At 45.5% G+C, this 24,356-nt stretch overlaps 1 protein-coding gene across 1 annotated transcript in view; it reads left to right on the forward strand.

Moving 5' to 3' along the window:
* Positions 1 to 1,244: 1,244 nt before the first annotated feature.
* The window catches only part of LOC140186605 (plexin-D1-like), a 33,459-nt gene continuing 10,347 nt past the window's right edge, over positions 1,245 to 24,356 (forward strand). The window contains exons 1-2 of the mRNA XM_072240947.1: positions 1,245 to 2,446; positions 19,998 to 20,114. Coding sequence (XP_072097048.1) covers positions 1,493 to 2,446; positions 19,998 to 20,114 — 1,071 coding nt within the window. The 5' untranslated portion in view covers positions 1,245 to 1,492. The remainder of the gene's footprint in view (positions 2,447 to 19,997; positions 20,115 to 24,356) is intronic.

The raw sequence follows: 24,356 nt of genomic DNA on the forward strand, positions 1-24,356 counted from the left end.
TATCTCCACTACCTCCTCTGACTCCATGCACGTTTCCACTCTCACTCCTGATTGGTCTTATTCTCACATGGCTCATCCTCTTGCTCTTCACATAATTGTAGAATGCTTTGGGATTTTCCTTAATCCTGCTCGCCAAGGCCTTCTCATGGCCCCTTCTGGCTCTCCTAATTTCATTCTTGAGCTCCTTCCTGGCACCCTTGTAATTTTCTAGTGCTCTAGAGCCTAGTTTCTTGAGCCTTTCATAAGCTTTCCTTTACTTTTAACTAGATTTTCTACATCGTCCATACACCATAAGATAAAGGATGGGGTGAAGGGTGAGGGAGAGGTGTGAGGGATTAGGAATGAGGTGGAGGGGAAGGATGAGTGGAGGGTGAGGGAGAAGTGACGAGGGAGATGGGGTGGCAGATGAGGAAGGGGTGTGGAAGATGAGGGATGGAATGGATGGTGAGGGAAGGATGTGGGAGATTAGGAATGAGGTGGAGGGTGGGGGAGAGGTATGAAGAATGAGGTGGAGGATGAGGGAAAGTTGTGAGAGGTGAACGATGGGGTGGAGGGTAAGGGAGAGGTTGCAGATGAGGGATAAAGTGGAGGGTGATAGGGGTGTGGGGGGTAAGGGAGAGGTTGCAGATGATGGATAAGGTGGAGGGTGATAGGGGTGTGGGAGGTGAGGGATAAGCTGGTGGGTGAGGGAAAGATGAAAGAGATGAGGAATGAGGTGGAGGGTGAGGGAGAGATGACGGAGATGAGGGATGAGGTGAGGGAGATGAGGGATGAAGTGGACTGGAGGGTGAGAAAGAGGTGAGGGTGATGAGGGTGGGGAGGGCGAGGTGGAGTTTGAGAGAGATGAGGGACAGGATGGAGGAAAGAGGAGAGGGAGGAGGGCAGAAAGAAGGGGAAGAGGTGTCAGTGTTACAGGTAACGAGGAGGTTTGTGAAATATTGAATAGAAAAAGCACAAGAACTCTTTATTATATGTATAAATTACCGAGCTCAGATGAAATAATTCCAGACCGTTACAGGGAGCAAGTTCGGAATTCTGCTAAGATTTAAAAGCCAATCTGACAGAAGACGCAAAAGTGGATGAGATTGTAAGCCTAGATGGTGTAAATAGAAAGGCTCCATTTCCCACAGAGAGGGGCACAAACTAGTCGCATAAATGCAAAGAAGTCGGACAGGAGAAAAATATCGTCAGCCGACGGGAGCTGACTGCCAGAGACTGTGGTCTCGTTTAAACGGGTGCGGGGAAGAAAGGTGAGCCGGGTTCCGGACCGAGTGCGAAGTGGGGAGCATTTCTCCCACCCGCACCGACAGGCTGCGCTTCTGGGTGTAAAACTGAAGTAGCAGCAGGAAATTCAAACGGAAAAGGAAGCGAGTACCACTGTCTCTGTAAGTTGTGGCACCGAGCGAGTTGGGAGCGCAGTCCATTGGAAGGAGTACTCGGGCTGTGCGCTACTCGCCTGCCTCTGCGCGGCTGTGCGTTAAATCCGGCGTCCATGTATCGTCCAAAGGGGTTTCGCCTCTGTCTCCTGCTCCTGAACAGTCTCCATGCCTTATCTGCGGAGCCGAGCTACCGGTTTGAGACTGACACCAATAACATCGCAGTGAGCGCCAGCGACGGCGGCAGGGTGTATGTGGCCACCGACAACTCTCTGTACCAGTTCAACCGGAGCCTGGCGCTGGAGATGAGGGTGAGCACCGGGCCGCGGTTGGACGGGCCGTGTGCGCACAGTGCACACTGCTGCGTCCCCTGGAGGTACACCACCAACGTGAACAGGATCCTGGTGGTGGACGAGAAGAACAAACATCTGCTCACCTGTGGCACGGTAAGGTGGGGCGCCTGCGAGTTGCGTCAACTGGGCAACATCAGCGACTTCAAGGAGGACATTATGGGCCGAGTGGCCACGCAAGATCTCCGAGCCTCCACCGTCGCTTTCCCAGTCAAAATCGGTGGAAAGTCTTACGTGCTGACGGCCGTCACGGCCACCGGCGAGGGTAGCAAGTTTGTCCCCAAAAGCTGCGTGGACAATAGCAGTTACTACGCGATAGAGAAAACGCAGGTCTTTCTGAGATTACTGGAGGGATCGGACTTTCTTTATTATGACATCAATTTTGAAGAACCGATTGCCTCTCTTCCGCCTTCCGTGGAGCACCAATTTGTCCAGGGTTTCTTTTGGAGCAACCGTTTCTACATTTCGCTCAATACCAACACCTCCGGCCCCCAGATTTTCTTCGCGGAAGCTCCTCTGTTACGGTCCGACGCCGTGGTCAATGTATTCTGCCGACTGACCGGGAATGGAAATCTTCAGGTTCTATCATCCGCCCATATCCGGACCCCTCTCTCCCAGTCCTTCATGGCTGTAGTCTTCTCTCGGCAGAAACGAACCCAGCACAATGCCCTCTGCATTTACAACTTGGAGCAGCTTAGCCGATACAAAGGCGCAGAGAAGGTAAGTTTGCTCTTGGTCATAATTTAACCCAGGTCCCACGGTTAACATGTCGAATTAAGGGCAAATAAATCACTAAAACAGAGTATTTCCTTGGCGTACACCAGCATTTGTCAAATAAATTTCCTGAATCCCAAGAGCACTCTGCTCATTTGAGCAGTGAGACCTGATGGACCGGTCAAGTGTGAGTAAATGGACAACAGATTAGCAGGCAGGCTTCGCGATAAAATCAGCTCACTAACTCACTGCAGAGACCCACATTAATGGTCCAAGATTACGGCCACTAGACCATGCGACAGAGTGCAGAATTAGGGCATTCGTCCCATCGAGTCTGCTTTGCCATTCCATTGTGACTGATTTATTTTCTCTATCAACCTCGTTCTCCTGCCTTCTCCCCTTTGATACCCTGACTAATCAAGAACCAATCAACCTGTTTTAAATAGACCCTATGATTTAGCCTCTGCTTCTGTCTGTGGCAACGAATTCAAATCTTGGTTGGGCGCTGAGGAATTTAACTTGATTTAATTAAATCAGGACTATCAACAGAGACGTTAATACTTGGTCATTATTTGGACCCGCTGTGGCACTGTGATTTCACTGATTTAATTAGGAGAGAGAAAAGGGGAAGTTTTAGTTCTGGGCCCTGTGAAGATTGTGAAACTTACAGGCAAAATAAGGAAGTTTTTTACAGAACCAAGAATGCAAGGCAGCAGAAAACCTGGTTCAGCGTGGAAGGGGCTGGAGTGACATGAAAAAAAATTAGGAAGGCAATGAGGGTGCAAGAGAAATGTTAGAGGGCACATAAAAGAGACCGTCAGGCCTTGGAAGGAGAGGGGATTAGAGGGATGGTGCTGGTAAAAACAAAATGAGAGAATGCACTCACACAATCTTTTTCCTGTAACTGGGAAAGCTAACTGTTTCATATTGTTTAACAGAAGCAGAAGTTTTGATTTACAGGGAGCTCAGGCTAAAACAATATAAAATTCATTTGGACAAAGCTAGAATTCCTTGTACAGTTCTGGGCACTAAAGTTCAGGAAGGACTGAAAGCACCACATGAGACAGTTTGTGAGAATTTTGCCAAGATTAATGAATGCTGGTTTGGCAGAAAAAGACAATTAGACTGAGACAGTTTGCCTTTGAACACAGCTTCTGAGGGGAGAACCTCCTGAGGTTTGTAATATAATGAGAGGCCCAGATAGTATGCATAGGAGGGGCCAAGTTCCCTCAGCAGGGAGGTCTATCAAAGGGGGCATCAAACTAAATTAATTGTTGGAAGTTGTTCCCAACCGTCCCGGAGGTGCCACCTCAACCCTCCACTGAAAATTCGGAGTAAGGATACTAAGGTCCAGAAATTGGGTTTGAATTTTAACGCTAAGAAGAGGCTCACACTTGGGAACAGTGTGTAGAAGAGGATGCATAGGTGTGTTTAAGAAGGATAAGAAAAATTCATTTGTGCATTATGTATGATGTGTGTGATCATGGTCTTTCCATGACCATGATTGTTCTCGGCAAACTTTTCTATAGAAGCAGTTTGCCATTGCCACCTTCTGGGCAGTGTCTTTACAAGCTGGGTGACTACAACCATTATCAATACTCTTCTGAGATTGCATGCCTGCTGTCAGTTGTCACATGACCGGACTTGTGATATACACCAGCTGCTCCTATGGCTTCATGTGACCCTGATCGACGGGGGTGGAGGGCTAAGCGGGTGCTACACTTTGCCCAAGAGTGACCCGCAGGCTGCAGAGGGAAGGAGTGCCTCACACCTCCTTTGGTCAAGATGTGTCTCCACCCCACCGCTCCAGAAAAGGTAGTGAAGATATAATCGAGTTCAACATTCAGTGTCCTTTTGCAAGAAATGCTGAACTGAACCTTCATCTCCTATTTCAGGAATGTATTAGATCTCACGGCATAATTGCAGGGCAGTTATTATTATGAGTGTCCTTGACAATACTTCTCCCACAGCAAAAGCCATTAACAGAGACGAGGTGCTTTCTTTGGTTTAGGAGTGCCTTGATTTTACTAGAGAGAAACATTGAAGGACATCAGCAGTCTCCCAGGTCAAAACATTTACAAGTTCCAAGTTGTCTTCAGAATCTGAATCTCAATCAGATTTAATATCACTGACATGTCATGAAATTTGTTGTTGTTTTGTTGCAGCAGTACAGCACAACACATATAAACACTATAAATTACGGTAAGAAATATTGTATCTATAATAAAATAAATAGGGCATAAAGAGAGCAAACACAGTGAGGTAGTGCTCAGGGGTTCATTATCCAGTCAGAAATCTAATGGCAGAAGGAAAAGTTTGTTCCTAAAATATTGAGTGTGTGTCTTCAGGCTCCTGTACCTCCTCTCTGATGGTAGTGATGTTCTGGGTGATGGGGGTCCTGAATGATGGATGCTTCCTTTCTGAGGTATCACCTTTTGAGGGTCTCCTTGGTGCTGGGAGGTCTGTGCCCATGATGGAGCTGGCTGAGTTTGCAAACTTCTGCAGCCTTTTCTGATCTTGTGCAGTGGCCCCTCCAAACCAGTTGGCGATACAATCAGAATGTTTTCTATGGTACATCTGTAGAAATTTACTAGCGTCATTGTGACATACCAATCTCTTCAAACATGTGATGAGATATAGCCACTGGCATATTTACTCCACATTCTTTTCTGAGAAGATGTGGAAATGTTTGGATTTGAATATCAGTGCAGTCAGGACTTATCTCTGCAGCAGTGGCAGAATATCTGTAAATCATAGAATGGATGGAAGGACATTCCAAAGGATGGCACAATAGGTAGCGCTTAGCACAGCACACCAGCTTTAAGATTGAGGTTCCACTCTTACCACTGTCTGTTAGGAGTTTTATGTGTTTGTGTGGGATTTCTCCAATACTCCAGTTTCTTCCTACATGCCAAAAATGTATGGGGCTCAGACACACAGTCCTGGTGAAGAGTATTGGCCCGAAATGTCAATTGTTTATTCCCCTCCATAGGTACTGCCTGAAGTACTGAGTTCCTTTAGCATTTTATGTGCGTTGCTCTGGATTTCCAGCATCTTCAGAATCTCTTGTGTTTCCCAAAGATATATGGGTGAGGGTCAGGAACCTGAAGGCACATTACGTTGATGCTGGAAACACAGTGACACTCGCAGTCTGTCTCCAGCACGTCCCTGGTGCAAGTGACACATTTTACTGTATGTTTCAATGTCTCGATGTACATGTGACAAATAAATCCAATCTTTAATCTCTTTCTCATTTCACCAAATCAAGATCAAGAAGGAAATAGTATTCGATCTCTTGAAGAGCATTAAGGTGGATAGGTACCCAGGACCTGATGCAATAAACCCCAGGTTATTGAGAAAGGCAAGCGATGAGATTGCTGGGGCCTTGACTGATACCTTTGTGTCCTTTCTAGCCACAGAGAAGGTCCTGGAGGACTTGCAAGTACCTAATGTTCTAGTATTCAACGAGGGAAAGAGGGATAATGCTGGGAACTATAGACTGCTGGGTCTCATGTCAGTGTTTGGAAAGATACTGGAGAGAATTCTAAGGATAGAAGTAATGAGCATTTGGAAAACCATTGCCTAATTAGGGAGATCCCGTGTGGCTTTGTGCAGGGCAAGTCGTGTTTTATAACTTGTTTGAGTTTTTTGAGGAGGTAATGAAGGTAGAGCTGTAGATGTTGTCTACATTGATGTTTGAGAAGATTCCTCATGGGAGGTCTGCAGAAGATTACGAGTCATGGGATTGTTGGTGAATTGGCCATCTGGATTCAGAACTTGCTTGCCCATAGAAGTCTGAGGGTAGTGGTTGATAGGACTCATTCTAGCTGGAGGTCAATGATTAGTGATGTTCTACAGTGATCTACACTGAGATCTCAGCTGTATGTGATATATATCAATGACCTGGTTGAAAATGTAGATATCTGAGTTAGTTACAGATCATGGACAGATTGGTGGTGGAGTGGGTAGCAGAGAAGATTGAGAAAGGATACAGTGGTTTAAAGATCAATTGTCTATTTATTTATTTAGAGATACAGTGCAGAATAGACTTTACCAGCCCAACGAGCCAAACTGCCCAACAACCCACTGATTAACCCTAGCCTGATCATGGAACAATTTACAATGACCAATTACCCTAGTTAACTGGTACGTCTTTGGCCTGTGGGGGGGGGCACTAGAGAGCCAGAGAAAACCCACGTGTACAGGGGAAGAAGGTGCAAACCTTCTTACAGGGGACACTGGAATTGAACTCTGAACTCTGATATAATAGCACCATGCTCTCTGCTATGCTAACGTGGGCAATGTGGGTGGAGAAATGAAACATAAGATAATTGATTGCATAAGTATTCACCTCCTCCCCCACCCCCTTTAATATGACACACCCAGTCATCACTTGTGCAGCCAATGGGTTTTGGAAGTCACACGATTAGTTAAATGGAGATCTGTTTTTGGAGACCTGCGTGCAGTCAAGGTGTTTTAATTGATTGTAGTAAAAATACACCTGTATTTGGAAGGTCCAACTGCTGTTGAGTCAGTATCCTTGCCAAACGTACATCATGCAGGTAAAAGAACACTCCAAGCAACTCTGCAAAAAGGTTATTGAAAAGCACAAGTCAGGAGATAGATACAAGAAAACTTCCGAGTCACTAAATACCCCTTGGAGTACAGTTAAGTCGATCATCAAGAAATGGAAAGAATATGACACAGCTGTAAATCTGCCTAGAGCAGGCTGCCCTCAAAAACTGAGTGACCACCTCGTGCAAGTAGAGGACGAGTGAGGGAGGCCACCAAGAGGCCTATGACAACTCTGGAGGAGTTACAAGATTCAGTGGCTGAGATGGGAGAGACTGCACATACAACAACTGTTTATCAGGTGCTTCACCAGTCGCAGCTTTATGGGAGAGTGACAATACGTGCAAGAAATAGAATGATACGTGCAGGAAATAGAGTGATAGGTGCAGGATATAGAATGATAGGTACATTATGTAGGCAGAAGGGATTAGTTTAGTCAGGGATTTTGATGACTATTTTAATTAGTTGGGCACAACATCATGGACCAAAAGGCCTGTTACTGTTCTATGTTCTATGAAGGGCAGCACAGTAGTGTAGTCGTTAGCATAATGTGTTACATTACCCGCGACCGGAGTTCAATTCCTGCCACGGCCTGTAAGGAGTTTCCACATTCATCCTGTGACTGTGTGGGTTTCCTCCAACAGTCCAAAGACCTACTGGTTGGTAGGTTAATTGGTCATTGTAAATTTTCCCGTGATTAGGCTAGGATTAAATTGGGGGATTGCTGGGCAGCATGGCTCAAAGGGCCTGTTCTGCGCTGTATTTCAATAAATAAATAAATAAATAAATAAATTTCCGACTCTCTTGTTCAGGGACTGGCCCTGGACCCACAGTGGGGTGGGAGAGAGGTATTTGGGGTTGCTAGAGGCCACATGCACAGGCATCTGATCCCAATTTATTCTGTGCTTCTGTGAAATTACCTCAAGAAAAGAGCTCTAGAAAATTACAAGAGTGCCAGAAAGGAGCTCAGGAATGAAATTAGGAGAGTGAGAGAGGGCCATGAGAAAGCCTTGGCGAGCAGGATTAAGGAAAACCCCAAGGCATTCTACAAGTATGTGAAGAGAAAGAGGATGAGCCATGTGAGAATAGGACCAATCAGGAGTGAGAGTGGAAACGTGCATGGAGCTGGAGGAGATAGCAGAGGTACTTAATGAATATTTTGCTTCAGTATTCACCAGTGAAAAGGACCTCGGCAATTGTGGGGATGACTTAAAGCGGACTGAAATACTTGAGTGTATGGACATCAAGAAAGAGGATGTGCTGGAACTTTTGAAAGGTATTAAGTTAGATAAGTCACCAGGACCGGATGAGATATACCCCAGGCTACTGTGGAAAATGAGGGAGGAGATAGCTGAGCCTCTGGCAATGATCTTTGCATCATCAACAGGTTGAGTACCAGAGGATTGGAGGGTTGCAAACGTTGTTCCCTTGTTCAAGAAAGGGAGTAGAGATAACCGAGGAAATTATAGACCAGTGAGTCTTATTTCAGTGGTGGGCAAGTTGATGGAGAAGATCCTGAGAGGTGAGATTTATGAGCATTTGGAGAGGCATAATCTGATTAGGCATAGTCAGAATGGCTTTGTCAAGGGCAGGTCGTGCCTTATGAACCTGACTGAATTCTTTGAGGATGTAACAAAACACATTGATGAAGGTACAGCAGTGGATGTAGTGTATATGGCTTTCACTTTCATAAGGCATTTCATAAGGTTCCTCATGTGAGGCTCATTCAGAAAGTAATGAGGTATGGGATCCAAGGAGACCTTGCTTTGTGGATCCAGAAGGCAAAGGGTGATTGTGGATGTTTTGTATTCTGCATGGAGGACAGTGACCAGTGGTGTTCTGCAGGGATCTGTTCTGGGATCCCTGCTCTTTGTGATTTTTATAAATGACCTGGTTGAGGAAGTAGAAGGATGGGTTAGTTAGTTTGTGGATGATACAAAAGTTAAGGGTGTTGTGGATAGGCTGGAGGGTTGTCAGAGTTTAAAGTGGGACATCGATAGGATGCAGAACTGGGTTGAGAAATGGCAGATGGCGTTCAACCCAGATAAGTGTGAAGTGGTTCATTTTGGTAGGTCAAATTTGAAGACAGAATTAATGGTAAGACTCTTGGCAATGTGGAGGATCAGCAAGATCTTGGGGTCCATCTCCATATGACACGCAAAACTGCTGCACCAGGTTGACGGTGTTGTTAAAAAGGCGTATGATCTGTTGGGCTTGTTACGTACCCTGTAACTGGGTTGCCAAACCAGCAGAAATGGATCACTCAGTTGGAGTCTGGATTACTAGAACTAAGAAAGTTTTATTAAAGAAACAAGCAGCACAGTACTCTAATCAAAAGGATAATGAATGCAACAGTTCAGCAATGATAAACACACATGTACACAGAATTAAGATAACAGGATCAATCAAGCTCTTATCCTTGTCTAGGGGTAAATGACCAGTTTCAAAGTGACGCAAAGTTCAGTTCAATTTAGTTCAGTTCAGTTCGCAGTAATCGCTGCCGTGGCGATGGACAGTGGGGGGAAGGAGAGAAAGAGCAAAACGAATGAATATTCAAGGCTTCCACACAGACCTTCGCAGTCAGCTTTCGGGCAAGTCCTTTGTGATGTCATCTGAGGTCACCGACCGTGACCCCTCCGTTTCCAGATACGATCATTTCTCTGCTGTGAATCTGGCACCCAGGCAAGGGTGGACACACACCAGGTTCCCACCGATCGTGCCTTTCCACCCTGAGCGTCTATGGCTTGATCCCGCGACCAGCCGTCCAAAAGCTTCCCACCGACTTGTGAGAGGCGCACCGCTTCCAGGGTCTCGTTACCTCGGGTGTCGTGTGTGTGCTGCCTTAGCGAACCTGTCCCTTTTTATCCCCCTGCTGGGGTATCGCCTGTCTATCACTTCAAACAGTTCAGGGTTCAAAGGGGGAGCCGATCTTGACAGCTCTCCTTCCGTTACTCTCTCCTGTACCTTCATTAACATCTCCAAATGCTGCTCCATTGTTTTCCTTATCTCTCTCTCTCCTGAAGACAGGTGGCAGACCAACTGTTGATCCCACTGGTGCCAGCACAGGACAGCTACATCTTAATCTATGTGTATTCTTGTCACACTTCCCCCCTTTAATGATTTTTACCGGGGGTATAAATTACAAACATGAATACATTATTTGATACACACAAATATACATCTTTATCAGCTATTTGGCTAATACAGCGAGTTTGAAGTTGTCAACACCTGACAGACAGTCAGTCATCACATTTTCTGTTCCTTTTATATGTGTTATTAATAATCCCTTAGACCAGGCTCCAACTTAGCAAACTTCGTAGTGGCCAAAAACACTGATGAATTGCGATCAATGTAACCTCTCATTGGGTTTCGTCCTGGACCACAATAACAATGGTCGTCCCATTCAGACTTAGTTTTCTCTCGCAAGGGCTTAGTAGGAGGAGGAGGGGTAGTAACCGCAGAGTTATTGCAAAGCTTCCTACAGTACCCCACCATCTCCAAGAGCCTTCTGAGGGCCCTCTTGTCTGTTGGGGTTGGGATGTCAGCGATAGCCTGCACTTTAGCTTGCATCGCTGCCAGCTGCCCCTGTGTCACCACAGTTCCCAGGTAAGTGACCTTGGTGTGGCCGAACTCATTTTTTTCAAGGTTCACTATCAAGCTGGCTTCAGACAGCCGTATTAAATTGCCAATACACACCTCTGTGTTCGTCAGCCCCCTTTTGTCACTGAATTACTCATTCTATATGGCTGTTGCTCGCTAGGCTGCCTCGCTAGTGTAACAGACACCTCCCAACGTCCCAGTTATTTGCATCGCCTCGGGACAATCAAACACACGTGTGCAAGTCGTTTAATTAATTCTCCTAAAGAGTCGCTTTGTTCGGGGATTAAGGGAGAGACCTTATCAGCAGAGCTGGCCAAAACAATAGCCTTCTCCCATCTGGTCGATACCATACTCATCTTTTCAATATGGTTTTTTTCTCTTATCAGGGGGACCCTAGCTTCATTGATTTCCGCGCTAACACCGACTAGGTTTGTTAGCATATCAAAAGCCTGTGACCGTCTCAGTTCGCGTCGGTCATAATCAATAACACCCTTCCTCCTGTGCAGCCAGTATACCTCTTTCATGATTCCACCAACTGTTTCCTCCAGCACCGCAAAATGTCCACCAGGGGGTACCTTGTGGGCCAGGTTAAAAATCTCATCCTCATAACTCTTTTGCACCACCCCCCATTCCTCATCTGTGGGTACGGTACTTGGTCTCCCTTTCTTCCTTAGCACTTCCTCCTCCGCACAATAGCCTACTAGTTCCCTTGTTAATTGTGTCAGAGAGAGCTGTCTCTGCCAAAACCATCAGCCCCTCGTCTCGCTCCTGCGCCTGCACAAATTCTTTCCTGGCTAATGCTAAGTCTGTCTCAGCTCCCCCACTACCTCTTGTTTCACTACACTCCTTCTTTTCACTTTCTACCCCCTTCTCGTACAAGGCTGGCAGAAACGTCTCAGCTAAATTTACTACCGCAGTCCCGTGATGAACCTGTGAGTCCATGGGCGGGGCCACAATGCTGGCAGGCTGACCTGTCAATCTCACTGCTTCGAACACAATTCCCCCGGTGAGGTCATTACCGAGCAAGACTTCCACGCCTTTCATTGGTAATTCGGGCCTCACCCCAATCGTGACTAGTCCAGAGACCAGGTTGCTTTGTGAGTGTATCTGGTGCAAAGGCACGGCTTCCGTCCCTTTTCCAATGCCTTTGACCTTGACCTCCCCAGTCTGGGTCTCTGAGCTAAACTCTAATACACTCTTCAGTATTAGTGACTGACACGCTCCCGTGTCTCTCCAGATCCGCACTGGAACTGGTTTTAACCCCTCCTTCACCGACACCAATCTGGCCGAGATAAACCTCTCGTGCCCTTCCTGAACTTTGGCAGACCTGTCCCATCCTAGCGGTTCATTTACCAGCTCGATACAGCCAGTCAAAATCACCGTTTTTCCTTTTCCCTTCTCCTTCTTTGGGGCAAAGCACCTGGACGCAAAGTGTCCGACTTTCCCGCAATTATAACAGACAACCCCAGGAGACTTCCTACCAGACTGCTCCTGGTCTACCTTATCCTTCTCACTAGTCCCCGGCTTACTTTCTAACTTTTCCGGCGGACTCTCCCCGCCGTCCTGACTACCCTTCTGGTAGCCTTTACTCGGGGCAAACTTCATTTTATGCGTCAACGCGTACTCATCCGCTAACTTAGCAGTTGCGGCTAACGTGGCTGCCTCTTTCTCATCTAGGTAGGGTCTCATACCCTCAGGGACACAACCTTTAAACTGCTCAATCAGGATCAGCTGTAGCAGTCTGTAAAAATCCCCCTCTACCCCCTTCGAGGCGCACCAATGCTCACAATATGTCTGCATTTCACGGACAAACTCTAAATACGTGCGGTCCCACTGCTTCCTCGCATTCCGGAACCTCTGCCGGTATGCCTCCGGGACCAACTCATAAATCCTGAGGATGGCCTCTTTCACCACCTCATACCTCTGGGCATCTTCTGTGGACAAAGCTGAGTAAGCTTGTTGGGCTTTCCCTTTCAGTACACTCTGAAGCAAAACAGCCCACTTATCCCTCGGCCAGTCCTGACTTGTAGCAACTTTTTCGAAATGGAGAAAGTACCAATTCACGTCGGTATCGTCAAATGGGGGAACCAGCCTAATCTCCTGGGTCGCCCGGAACCCTCCACCTTGGTTCGGCATGGGCCCCTGCTCTGCCCTTATCCTTAACTTCTCCAGCTCGAATTCCCTTTCCCTCTGTTTCTCCAACTGCCTCTCTTCTCGTTACAACTGCCCCTGTCTCTCTTTCTCCCGCCTTTCTAACTCTCTCTCTTGCCTTTCTAACTCTCTCCCTTGACTTTCTAACTCTCTCTCTTTCTCTTGCCTTTCTAACTTTCTCTCCTTCTCTTCTCGCTCCAACTGCCGTACCCGGAACTCGTGTTCAAGTCTCAGTTTTTCAAGCTGCACCTGTACCGCGTCTCCGGCAGGTTTTTCAATAGACACCACCTCCAGCTCGCCTTGGGGAAACACGCCTTTAGATACATAGTGCTATATGATAGCTCTGTGTATCTCCTCTCTCCTCATTATCGACTTCCCCTTAGCAAGATTCAACCATTTGGCCACAGCTACCAATTCCAATTTCCTGGCATCCTCTAATGCCTCCAAGGTCGGCACCTTTATAATTTCCTCAGCCTCCATTTCTGCTGTTTGTCTTTTCTTTCTTTTGGGAATTTTGACCCAATCAATTTACTCCGTCCCAAATTTAGCGTTCAAAATCCCGGACCAGCCCCCACTTATGTTATGTACCCCGTAACTGGGTTGCCAAACCAGCAGAAATGGATCACTCAGTTGGAGTCTGGATTACTAGAACTAAGAAAGTTTTATTAAAGAAACAAGCAACACAGTACTCTAATCAAAAGGATAATGAATGCAACAGTTCAGCAATGATAAACATACATGTACACAGAATTAAGATAACAGGATCAATCAAGCTCTATCCTTGTCTAGGGGTAAATGACCAGTTTCAAAGTGACGCAAAGTTCAGTTCAATTTAGTTTGGTTCAGTTCGCAGTAATCGCTGCCGTGGCGATGGACAGTGGGGGGAAGGAGAGAGAGAGCAAAACGAATGAATATTCAAGGCTTCCACACAGACCTTCGCAGTCAGCTTTCGGGCGAGTCCTTTGTGATGTCATCTGAGGTCACTGACCGTGACCCCTCCGTTTCCAGATACGATTATTTCTCTGCAGTAAACGTGGCACCCAGGCAAGGGTGGACACACACCAGGTTCCCGCCGATCGTGCCTTTCCACCCTGAGCATCTATGGCTTGATCCCGCGACCAGCTGTCCAAAAGCTTCCCACCGACTTGTGAGAGGCGCACCGCTTCCAGGGTCTCGTTACCTCGGGTGTCGTGTGTGTGCTGCCTTAGCGAACCTGTCCCTTTTTATCCCCCTGCTGGGGTATCACCTGACCATCACTTTAAACAGTTCAGGGATCAAAGGGAGAGCCGATCTTGACAGCTCTCCTTCCGTTAAACTCTCCCGTCCCTTCATTACACATCTCCAAATGCTGCTCCATTGTTTTCCTTATCTCCCTTTCTCCTGAAGACAGGTGGCAGACCAACTGCTGATCCCACTGGTGCCAGCACAGGACAGCTACATCTTAATCTATGTGTATTCTTGTCACAGGCTTCATCAATCATGGGATTGATTTCAAGAGCCATGAGGTAATGTTACAGCTAGTTAGACCCCACTCAGCTAGTCACCTTAGTTAGACCCCACTCAGAGTACTGTGTTCAGTTCTGGTCACCTCATTACAGGAAGGATGTGGATGCATAGTTCTAAGGTGCTTGTATGTAGGTACAAGGGGGATATCAGAGCGAAGGTTTTCACTGAGAGTGGTGGGTGGGTGGAATACACTGCCAGCAAAGCTGGTAAAGACGAATACAATAGGGTCTTTTAAGAGACTCTTAGATAGGTACATGGAGCTTAGAATAAAAGAGGGCAATGCGGTAGGGAAATTCCAGGCACTTCTAGACTAGGTTACATGGTCAGCACAACACTGTTCTATGTTCTGCTGCTGTCTAATTCCCTACACAGTGACCAGCACGACCCAGCTGGTTTTCACCTTTCAATATTTCACTTAAAGTATTAACATTTTCAGGATTTGGGAATGCTTATCTGTTGAAATGTCCAAAGGTGCCCAAATAAATGTCTGCAGGGAATGCTGCAACAGGAGGGCAGCACTCATCATCAGGGACTCCCACCATCCAGTTCATGCTCTCATCATCAGGGACTCCCACCATCCAGTTCATGCTCTCATCATCAGGGACTCCCACCATCCAGGTCATATCTCATCATCAGGGACTACCAGCATCCAGGTCACACTCTCATCATCAGGGACTACCACCATCCAGGTCATGCTCTCATCATCAGGGACTCCCACCATCCAGGTGACACTCTCATCATCAGGAACTCCCACCATTCAGGCCATGCTCTCATCATCAGGGACTCCCACCATCCAGGTCATATTTCATCATCAGGGACTCCCACCATCCAGGTCATCGACCCATCATCAGGGACTACCACCATCCAGGTCATGCTCTCATCATCAGGGACTACCACCATACAGGTCATGCTCTCATCATCAGGGACTCCCACTTTCCAGGTTATGCATCCGTCATCAGGGACTCCCACCGTCCAGGTCATGCTCTCATCATCCAGGACTACCACCATCCAGGTGATGCCCTCAACATCAGGGATTCCCACCATCCACGTCATGCATCGATCATCAGGGACTACTACCATCATGGTCATGCTCTCATCATCAGGGATGACCAACATCCAGGTCATGCCCTCATTTGCTGCTGTCATTGGGAGGGAGCTGCAGGAGCTTGGGTCCCACCCCACCTGGTTTTGGAAACATTGTTGCCTTTCAGTTCGATTCAATTCAATTCACCTTCATTGTCATTGTGCTGAGTACAGATACAAAGCCAATGAAATGCATTTAGCATCTGACCAGAAATGCTAAGAGTAGTGTTATTTACAAAATAACTGCGAATTAAAAAAAAGTGCTACAGCACTGAGACAGTACAATATGGATGCAATACTGCTTTGCGCTGTGATGAGAGGTTCAGCAGTGTCACAGCCTCAGGGAAGAAGATCTTCCTGTGCCTGCTGGTGCGGGAGCGGAGGCTCCTGTAGTGCCTACCGGATGGGAGGAGAGTAAAAAGTCCATGGTTCGGGTGAGATGCATCCCTGATAATGGTTTTCGCCCTGCCCAGGCAGTGTTTATGGTAGATGTTCTCAATGGTGGGCAATTGGGTGCCGATAATCCGCTGGGCAGTTTTCACCACATGCTGAAGTGCTTTGCAGTCCTATACGGGACAATTGCCATACCACACTGAGATGCTCAGTGAGTTGGTGAGTATGCTCTCAATGGTACAGCGGTAAAAGTCTGTCAGTATCCTGGGACAGAGGTGAGATTTCTTGGTGCTCCACAGGAAATAAAGGCGCTGTTGCGCCTTTTTCATCAGGATGGAGGAGTTCAGGGACCAGGTGAGATCCTCAGAAATGTGGACACCAAGGAATTTGGAGCTTGATACACGCTCTACTACAGTTCCATTGATGTAGATGGGGACGTGAGTGTGACTCCTGGCATGCCTGAAGTCCACAATGATCTCCTTGGTCTTCTGGGTGTTAAGGGCCAGGTCGTTGTTGGCACGCCATGCAGCCAGGTGCTGGACCTCGTCCCTGTAGGCCGTCTCATCATCCCCTCTGATCAGACCAACCATCGTAGTGTCGTCTATGAACTTGATTCAGCTGTTGAACTCCTGAACCAGCTTGGATAACTTCACTTTCCTCACCACTGAACTGATTCCACAACCTATGGACTCGACAACTCATGTTCTCTGTATTATTTATTTATTACTTGTTTTTTTTGTACAGTATTTTCAACGTTTGTCTTCTTTTGCACAGTGGTTGTCAGTCTTTGTATTTTTTCGTTGATTCTGTTGTGTTTCTTTGTTCTGCTGCAAGAAAATCATTCTCAGCATACTTTATTGTGATGTGTACTTTGGACTTTTGAACTTTGAAGTAATGGACAATGCCCATATAATGCTCTTGCTTGCATTGTGGTCATGAACTGTACAGACATGACAGGTTATATATCGGACAATTGTTTGTTTCTAGAGGAATTCCTTTGGGGCATCGTGATAGCCTGGCTGTTCGTGTAACGTAATTTTAGCACCAGCAACAGAGGTTCAATTCCTGCCACGGTCTGTAAGGAGTTTCTATTCACCCCTCCTCCCCAATAACTGTGTGGGTTTCCTCTGAGTGCTCTGGTTTCCTCCCACAAACCAAAGGTGTACAAATTGGTAGGATAATTGATGACATGGGTGTAATTGGGTGGCAGAAGCCCATGGACCAGAAGGGCCTGTTACCATGCTGTATCACTAAATAAAATTTAAAAATACCCCTTCGATGAACACTTTGCTAATGTCGTGCATTGACAAACTGCTATGGAAAGTTCGATTGCAGGGACCCAGGGAGAGCTGAGTAATCGGATACACAATTGATGATGGGAAGCAGAAGGTTGCTTTTGGACTGGAAGCCCATGACTAGTGATGTTCCCCAGTGGACAGTGCTAGGGTTGTTGTTATTTTTCATCTACATCAATGATTTGGATGCAAATGAACAAAGCATGGTTAGTCAATTAGAAGGTGACACTAACATGGGTGGTGGTCATTAACAGTGAGGATAGCTCTCATTATTACAGAGTGATCTCAGTCAGCTAAGTGGGCTGAGGTACGGCAAATGGAGTTTAATTCAGACAAGGGCAAGGTGTTGCATGTTGGGAAAGCAAAGTAAGATTAGGAGCTCCAAATGAGCATTATGGCCCCTGGGGATGTTTTTAGAACAGAGGGACCTGTGAGTACAAGTGCATGGTTCCCTGAATATGGGATTGCAGGTAGACAGGGTGGTCAGGGTGGCCTTCATTGGTAAGTGAATTGCGCATAAAAGTTGGGATGTTGCATTGCAGTTGTACAAAATGTTGGTAGTACTGCATTTGGAATATTGACTTCAGTTTTGGATGTCCAGTTATTGGAAAGCTGCTATTAAGCTGGAAAGAGTGCAGAGAAAATATTCAATGACGATATACCGGGACTTGGGGAGTGAGTTGGGACTTTTTTCAATGGAGCATAGGAGAATGAAGATCTTATGGAGGTGTAGAAAATCATGAGGGGCATAGATAGGGTCAATATGTACAGAGTTGGGGAATCAAGAACTGTTGGAAAAAGGTTTAAGATGAAAGGAGAGAGATTTTGTTGAAACTGGGGTGAGAAATCTTTCACCCAGAGGGTAGTCAGGATATGCAATGAGCTGCCAGAGGAAGTGGTTGACCACATTTAAAGGTATTTGGACAGGTACGTGGACAGGAAAGGTTTAGAGAAATATGGACCAAACACTGTCAAATGGGAGTAGGTTAGTTGGAAATCTTGGATCATTTGGACCATGTTGTGACTGGAGAATCTGAAGAAGTTGATAAATATGGAAGTGTTTTTTCATCATGAAAAACAAGCATTTGCTTGGAGATTCTCTTGGTAGAGTTTCCTAAACTCAAAGTATACCAAGACTTTATATACTTGAGGAAATTGGTGATGGTAGAAAATTCAATGCAATTTCAACAACTACAATGACTTGCTTACTTCAATATTTTCTGCCTGACAAGTGATTCCTTTGAAGTATACATTTGCAGTAGAAGCACAATGCAGTTGATAAGATGCCTTGAAGGTTCAAATGTCTTTTCTGGGGCAAACTGATTCATATAGATTGTTATAAGCTTCTAAGGACAGAGAACCTAAATGCCCGAGATTCATGTTGTGAGAGCTGACTGCCTGAGTACAAAAATATCCCAACTATTGATAGATAAGCTATGCCTGTGACCATGTTTGATGTGCTAGGTGATAATATCAGACTGCTTTGCAAGCTTCCTTGAATTTGGATACAATGGTACAAATAACTTAGCCCATAGTTGCCTGGTTTGTTACAAGTCAATTAACATAACCCCATTGTCTAATGTTTGGTTGAAGCTTATGAGAACTACCTCTTAACAGCCAGCCTGTGCTGTGGGCCTGCAGTCTGTGTTCTGTTAAACAATACGGTTTGTTTGCAAAGCTGTCCTTTTAAATTCAAGCTGATCACGACTTGCAATCTACAAGAAGAAATGAAGAATGGTTCTCACTTGAATTGATATCTGCTACATCAGAATCAGGTTTAATATCATAGAACTATGTCATGAAATTTGTTAACTTTGTGGCAGCAGTACAATGCAATACATGGTAAATATAGAAAAAACTGAATTACAATTAATATATGTATGTATATATAATAGTTAAGTAGTGCCAAAACAGAAATAAATTTTAAAAAGTTAATGAGGTAGTGTTCATGGGTTCATTGCCCATTTAAAAATTGGATGGCAGAGGGGAAGAAGCTGTTCCTGAATCACTGAGTGTGTGCCTTCAGGCTTCTGTACCTCCTTCCTGACAGTAGCAATGAGAAGAGGGCATGTCCTGGGTGGTGGGGGTCCGTAATGATGGACGTTGCTTTCCTGATACACTGCTCCTTGAAGGTGTCTTGGATACTACAGAGGCTCATACCCAGGATGGAGCTGACTAATTTTACAACTTTCTGCACCTTGCTCTGGTCCTGTGCAGTAGCTGATCCACCCCACCCCCCCATACCAGATGATGATGCAGCCAGTCAGAGTGCTCTCCACAGTACATCCGTTGAAGTTTTTGAGTGCTTTAGGTGACGAACCAAATCTCCTCAAACTCCTAATGAAATATAGCCACTATCTTTCCTTCTTCATAGCCGTATCCATATGCTATGTTCATATAACTCCATAATTCTCAAATAATCCAATATAGATTAAGGGCCTGTTTCTAGGCTGTTCGACTTTGTCTCTATTTGGGATATTCACGTCAATCATAGGCATCAAAACACTGTGAAAAACTTTGCTTTGCACGCTATCCATATAAATGACGTTGTCCGGCCCAACAAAGTGCAGAAGCTAGTGACTGGCACCATTGACCACAGTGACAGGATTGGTCTGGTAAGATCCATTCTACTCCTTGCTCAGCATTAGCCACAAACCAGTCCCTCCGTGTCTCCTGGGCCAGGAGGAATGAGAAGGGATGAAAGCTTCCAGTTAAAAGTGATCTTCTGTAAAGAGAAAGAGAGATACTTTGGGATAAGAAGGAGAGAGAGACTGAGGAGTATAAAGAAAGAAAGACACGGGGGGTGGGGTTTGGGGACAGAGAGTGTGAGAGAGAAAACAAAAGGACATGATATTATTAAACAAATTTTATATCTGCATTTATTAAAGTGCTATTGTTACTATTAATTCTTTTTATTGCCTTTTTACAGTTTGTTGTTAATTTTGTTTCCCTTTTAGAATCAATTAGACAGAACACCACTGTTTGATTACCCTGGATTGCTCTCAGTGTCAGCAACGTCGGTGCAGAACTGGACTGTACTGTTCCTTGGGACAGAAGATGGACTATTAATTAAGGTCAGGACCATTATTTACAGGTTAACTATATAGCTTTACAAAGTCCTTCCTAAAGTGGCTTCATACTGTTTTGACGGAGCTGTACATTTTATTTCAGTTGAGGATAGCTTAAATACTTTAGGACAAAACACAATGTATAAATTTTATTTAGAAATAGTGAGCCGATCTCAGGCTCCAGATATGCAAGTGTTCACTGTCTATCGCGGTCTGGGATAGTGTTGTCAGTGGAGCTGCTGTGTGTTGGGATTTCGGTCAGAAGATTTTGCTGGGATTGGCTTATTGCGAGAGTACAGTCTGCTGGTTTTGCCATTTCTGGGAACATTCCATAGGGAAAATATTGCAAATCTATGGGTTTGGTAGACTTCTATTTTTTTGTTATTTACTGAGAGATACAACAGGATACAAGATCTTCCGACCTAATGAGCCCATGTCACCCGATCACACCTACGTAACCAATTAGACCACTATCTCACTATCTCATATGTCTTTAGAATGTGGAGGGGAAACCGGAGGGCCCAGAGGAATTTCACATGGTCCCAGGAAGATTGTACAAACTCCTTACACTCAGTGGTGTGAATTTAACCACTTCCTTTGGATCTAATGTATTGCCCTTTCTCTTGGAGTCTTTCTCTTCACTGAGAGAATCCTGCCAGGATGTCACAAGGAGTGTGAGTTTAAGGACCAGTGCCAATTCCTGATTGCTCCACAGCCAAGTTTTGGGAATGACACTGACCTTAGCTTGGTCCCACCATAAAGCAGTGGCCATGTTTGACTTGTAGTTTGAAAACTCCTTTCTGGGTGTTGCACACCCATGCTCTGTTGCACACTTGCCTTGGGTCAGTTTCATGCTGTATTTACCAGTGGCCTGAGTTGGCACGATGCTGGAAGAACTCTGTGGGTCAGGCAGCATCTGTGCTGGCAAAACCTGTGAGGCAACATTTTGGGTCGCAAACCTCCATCAGGACGGGGATTGGCACTTGTACGAAGTACAGGAGCAGAACTTGTTGCACGCACAGCCATATGGTCCATAGTTTTCTAACAATTTTAGTAGATGGCAGTTCACGAGCTGCAGGCTGAGGATCCAATTTTGCTGCACAGTGGATTCCGCTGACCACTGTCACAGGCGTTTGAGTTCATGCTGCACTCCAGTGACCTGAGCATGTGATCTGAGGTGTCAGTATGAGAGAGGTCTGCACTCTTAAAGTTCAAAGTAAATTTGTTATCAAAGTACATATCTGTCAACATATATAACCCTGAGATTCATTTTCTTGTGGGCACATTCAATACATCCATTATAGAATAAATTAATAACCAGTATAGAGTCAATGAAATACCACACCAGCCTGGACATTCGATCAGTGTGTAAAGGACAACGAACTCCAAATACAAAATGAAAGAAATAATAAATAAATCAATAAACAATAAGTTGTGAGAACAGGAAATGAAGAGTCCTTGAAAAAGAGTCCATAGTTTGTTGGAAATATTCAATGATGGGACAAGTGAAGTTGAGTGACTTTGGTTCAGGAGCCTGATGGTTGAGGGTGAATAACTGTTCCTGAACCTGATGGTGTGAGTCCTGAGGCACCTGTACCATCTTCCCGATGGCAGCAGTGAGAAGAGAGCATGTTCTGGGTGGTGGGCGTCCTTGATGATGGATGCTGCTTTCCTGCAACGGTGCTCTGTGTAAATGTGCGCAATGGTGGGAACGGCTTTACACGTAGTGGACTGGTCCTTCTCCACTACTTTTTATAGGATTTTCTATTCAAGGGCATTAGTGTTTCCATTACAGGCTGTGGTGCAGTCAGCCAACACGCTCTTCACTACACATCCATAGAAGTTTGTCAATGTTTTAAATGACATGCAGAATTTTCACCACGTCCCAAGGAAGTAAAGATGCTGCTGTGCTTTCTTCAAAATTGCACTTATGTGCTGGTCCAAGGATATGTTGACCAAAATGATAACACTGAGGAATTTAAAGTTGCTGACCCTCTCCACCTCTGATCCCCTGGTTTCTCCCCCTGAAGTCAATAAATCAGTTCCTAGGTCTTGTTCATATTGAGTAAGAGGAGGTTGTTGTGACACCACTCAGCCAGATGTTCAATCTCCTTCCTCTATGCTGATTCATCACCCCTTCTGACTCGGCCAATGACAATAAATCAGCAAATTCAAAGTATGTATACATTATACAACCTTGAGATTTGTCTCCTTTCAGACAGCCACAAAACAAGAAGCACAAAAGAAAAAGAAAAAAGACCAACAAACAGCCAATGTACAGAGAGAGAGAGAAAAAAACAAATCTTCCCAACACCCTGCCTTTTCAATCCACATGGCCTGGCATTTAACCCATTTAAACATTCGCTCTAAGACCCAGCAATACGTTCTGGGCCTGGATCCCACTGCCACTGCTAATCTCCTGGGATTTTCAGGAGATTACGGTCACAATGGTCTCTAGAGTTTACAGAGAGAAACTCTCTGAAGTTTTGCGGCAGTTCTGCGGGTGAAAACACTATGTTAATGAGCGAGGTTGGAGGATAATGGCCAGACTGGTTCAAGTTGACAGAAAGGCAACAGTAATTCAAGTAACTGCACATGAAATAAAACAGTAGTGCGCATCTCTGAGCACACGCCACATTGAACCTTGAAGCAGATGGTCGACCGCAGCAGAAGACGACAAATACACACTCAGTGGTCACTTCATTGGGTTCAGGAGGTAGCTGGTAAAGTGGCCACTGAGGAATTTGCAGTGGTGTGTTGGCGTGACACCCAACAAAAACAGGAACATCCAATAATTATAAAGAATAAAGAATTATATAAACAAGTTAGAGGTTAAAGTATGAATGTAGAATAAAATGTACATAACTACATTCAGTAGTGCAGTGGATGTGATCTATATGGATTTTAGTAAGGCATTTGACAAGGTTCCACACGGTAGGCTTATTCAGAAAGTTATAAGGCACGGGATCCAGGGATTCAAAATTGGCTTGCCTTGCAGAAGGCAGAGGGTCGTGGTGGAGGGAGGGAGTACATTCAGATTGGAGGATTGTGACTAGTGGTGTCCCACAAGGATCTATTCTGGGACCTCTACTTTTTGTGATTTTTATTAACGACCCGGATGTGGGGGTAGAAGGGTGGGTCGGCAAGTTTGCAGATGACACAAAGGTTGGTGGTGTTGTAGATAGTGTAGAGGATCGTCAAAGATTGCAGAGAGACATTGATAGGATGCAGAAGTGGGCTGAGAAGTGGCAGATGGAGTTCAACCTGGAGAAGTGTGAGGTGGTACACTTTGGAAGGAGAAATTCCAAGGCAGAGTACAAAGTAAATGGCAGGATACTTGGTAGTGTGGAGGAGCAGAGGGATCTCGGGGTACAAGTCCACAGATCCCTGAAAGTTGCCTCACAGTTGGATAGGGTAGTTAAGAAAGCTTATGGGGTGTTAGCTTTCATAAGTCGAGAGATAGAGTTTAAGGGTCGCGATGTAATGGTGCAGCTCTATAAAACTCTGGTTAGGCCACACTTGGAGTACTGTGTCCAGTTCTGGTCACTTCACTATAGGAAAGATGTGGAAGCATTGGAAAGAGTACAGAGGAGATTTACCAGGATGCTACCTGGTTTAGAAAGTATGCATTATGATCAGAGATTAAGGGAGCTAGGGCTTTACTCTTTGGAGAGAAGGAGGATGAGAGGAGACATGATAGAGGTGTACAAGATAATAAGAGGAATAGATAGAGTGGATAGCCAGCGCCTCTTCCCCAGGGCACCACTGCTCAATACAAGAGGGCATGGCTTTAAGGTAAGGGGTGGGAAGTTCAAGGGGGATATTAGAGGAAGGTTTTTTACTCAGAGAGTGGTTGGTGCGTGGAATGCACTGCCTGAGTCAGTGGTGGAGGCAGATACACCAGTGAAGTTTAAGAGACTACTGGACAGGTATATGGAGGAATTTAAGGTGGGGGCTTATATGGGAGGCAGGGTTTGAGGGTCAGCACATTGTGGACCGAAGGGCCTGTACTGTGCTGTACTATTCTATGTTCTATGTACATAAACACCAGCATGTATTTACTGTGTAAACAGCTTTATAAAAAGTGGTTTAAAGTGTTTACAGAGCTGTGCAATAACTGAGGTAATAGATACAGGGTGGTGTATTGGGCTAACTAGAATAGTTGATCAGATTAACTGCCTGGGAGAAAGAAACTTTTAAGATCATGCAAGGTTTCTACTTTAATTACCAGAAGAGAGCATTTGGAAA

This window comes from Mobula birostris, chromosome 23 (genome assembly GCF_030028105.1).
Source record: "Mobula birostris isolate sMobBir1 chromosome 23, sMobBir1.hap1, whole genome shotgun sequence".
Taxonomy (NCBI): Eukaryota; Metazoa; Chordata; class Chondrichthyes; order Myliobatiformes; family Myliobatidae; genus Mobula; species Mobula birostris.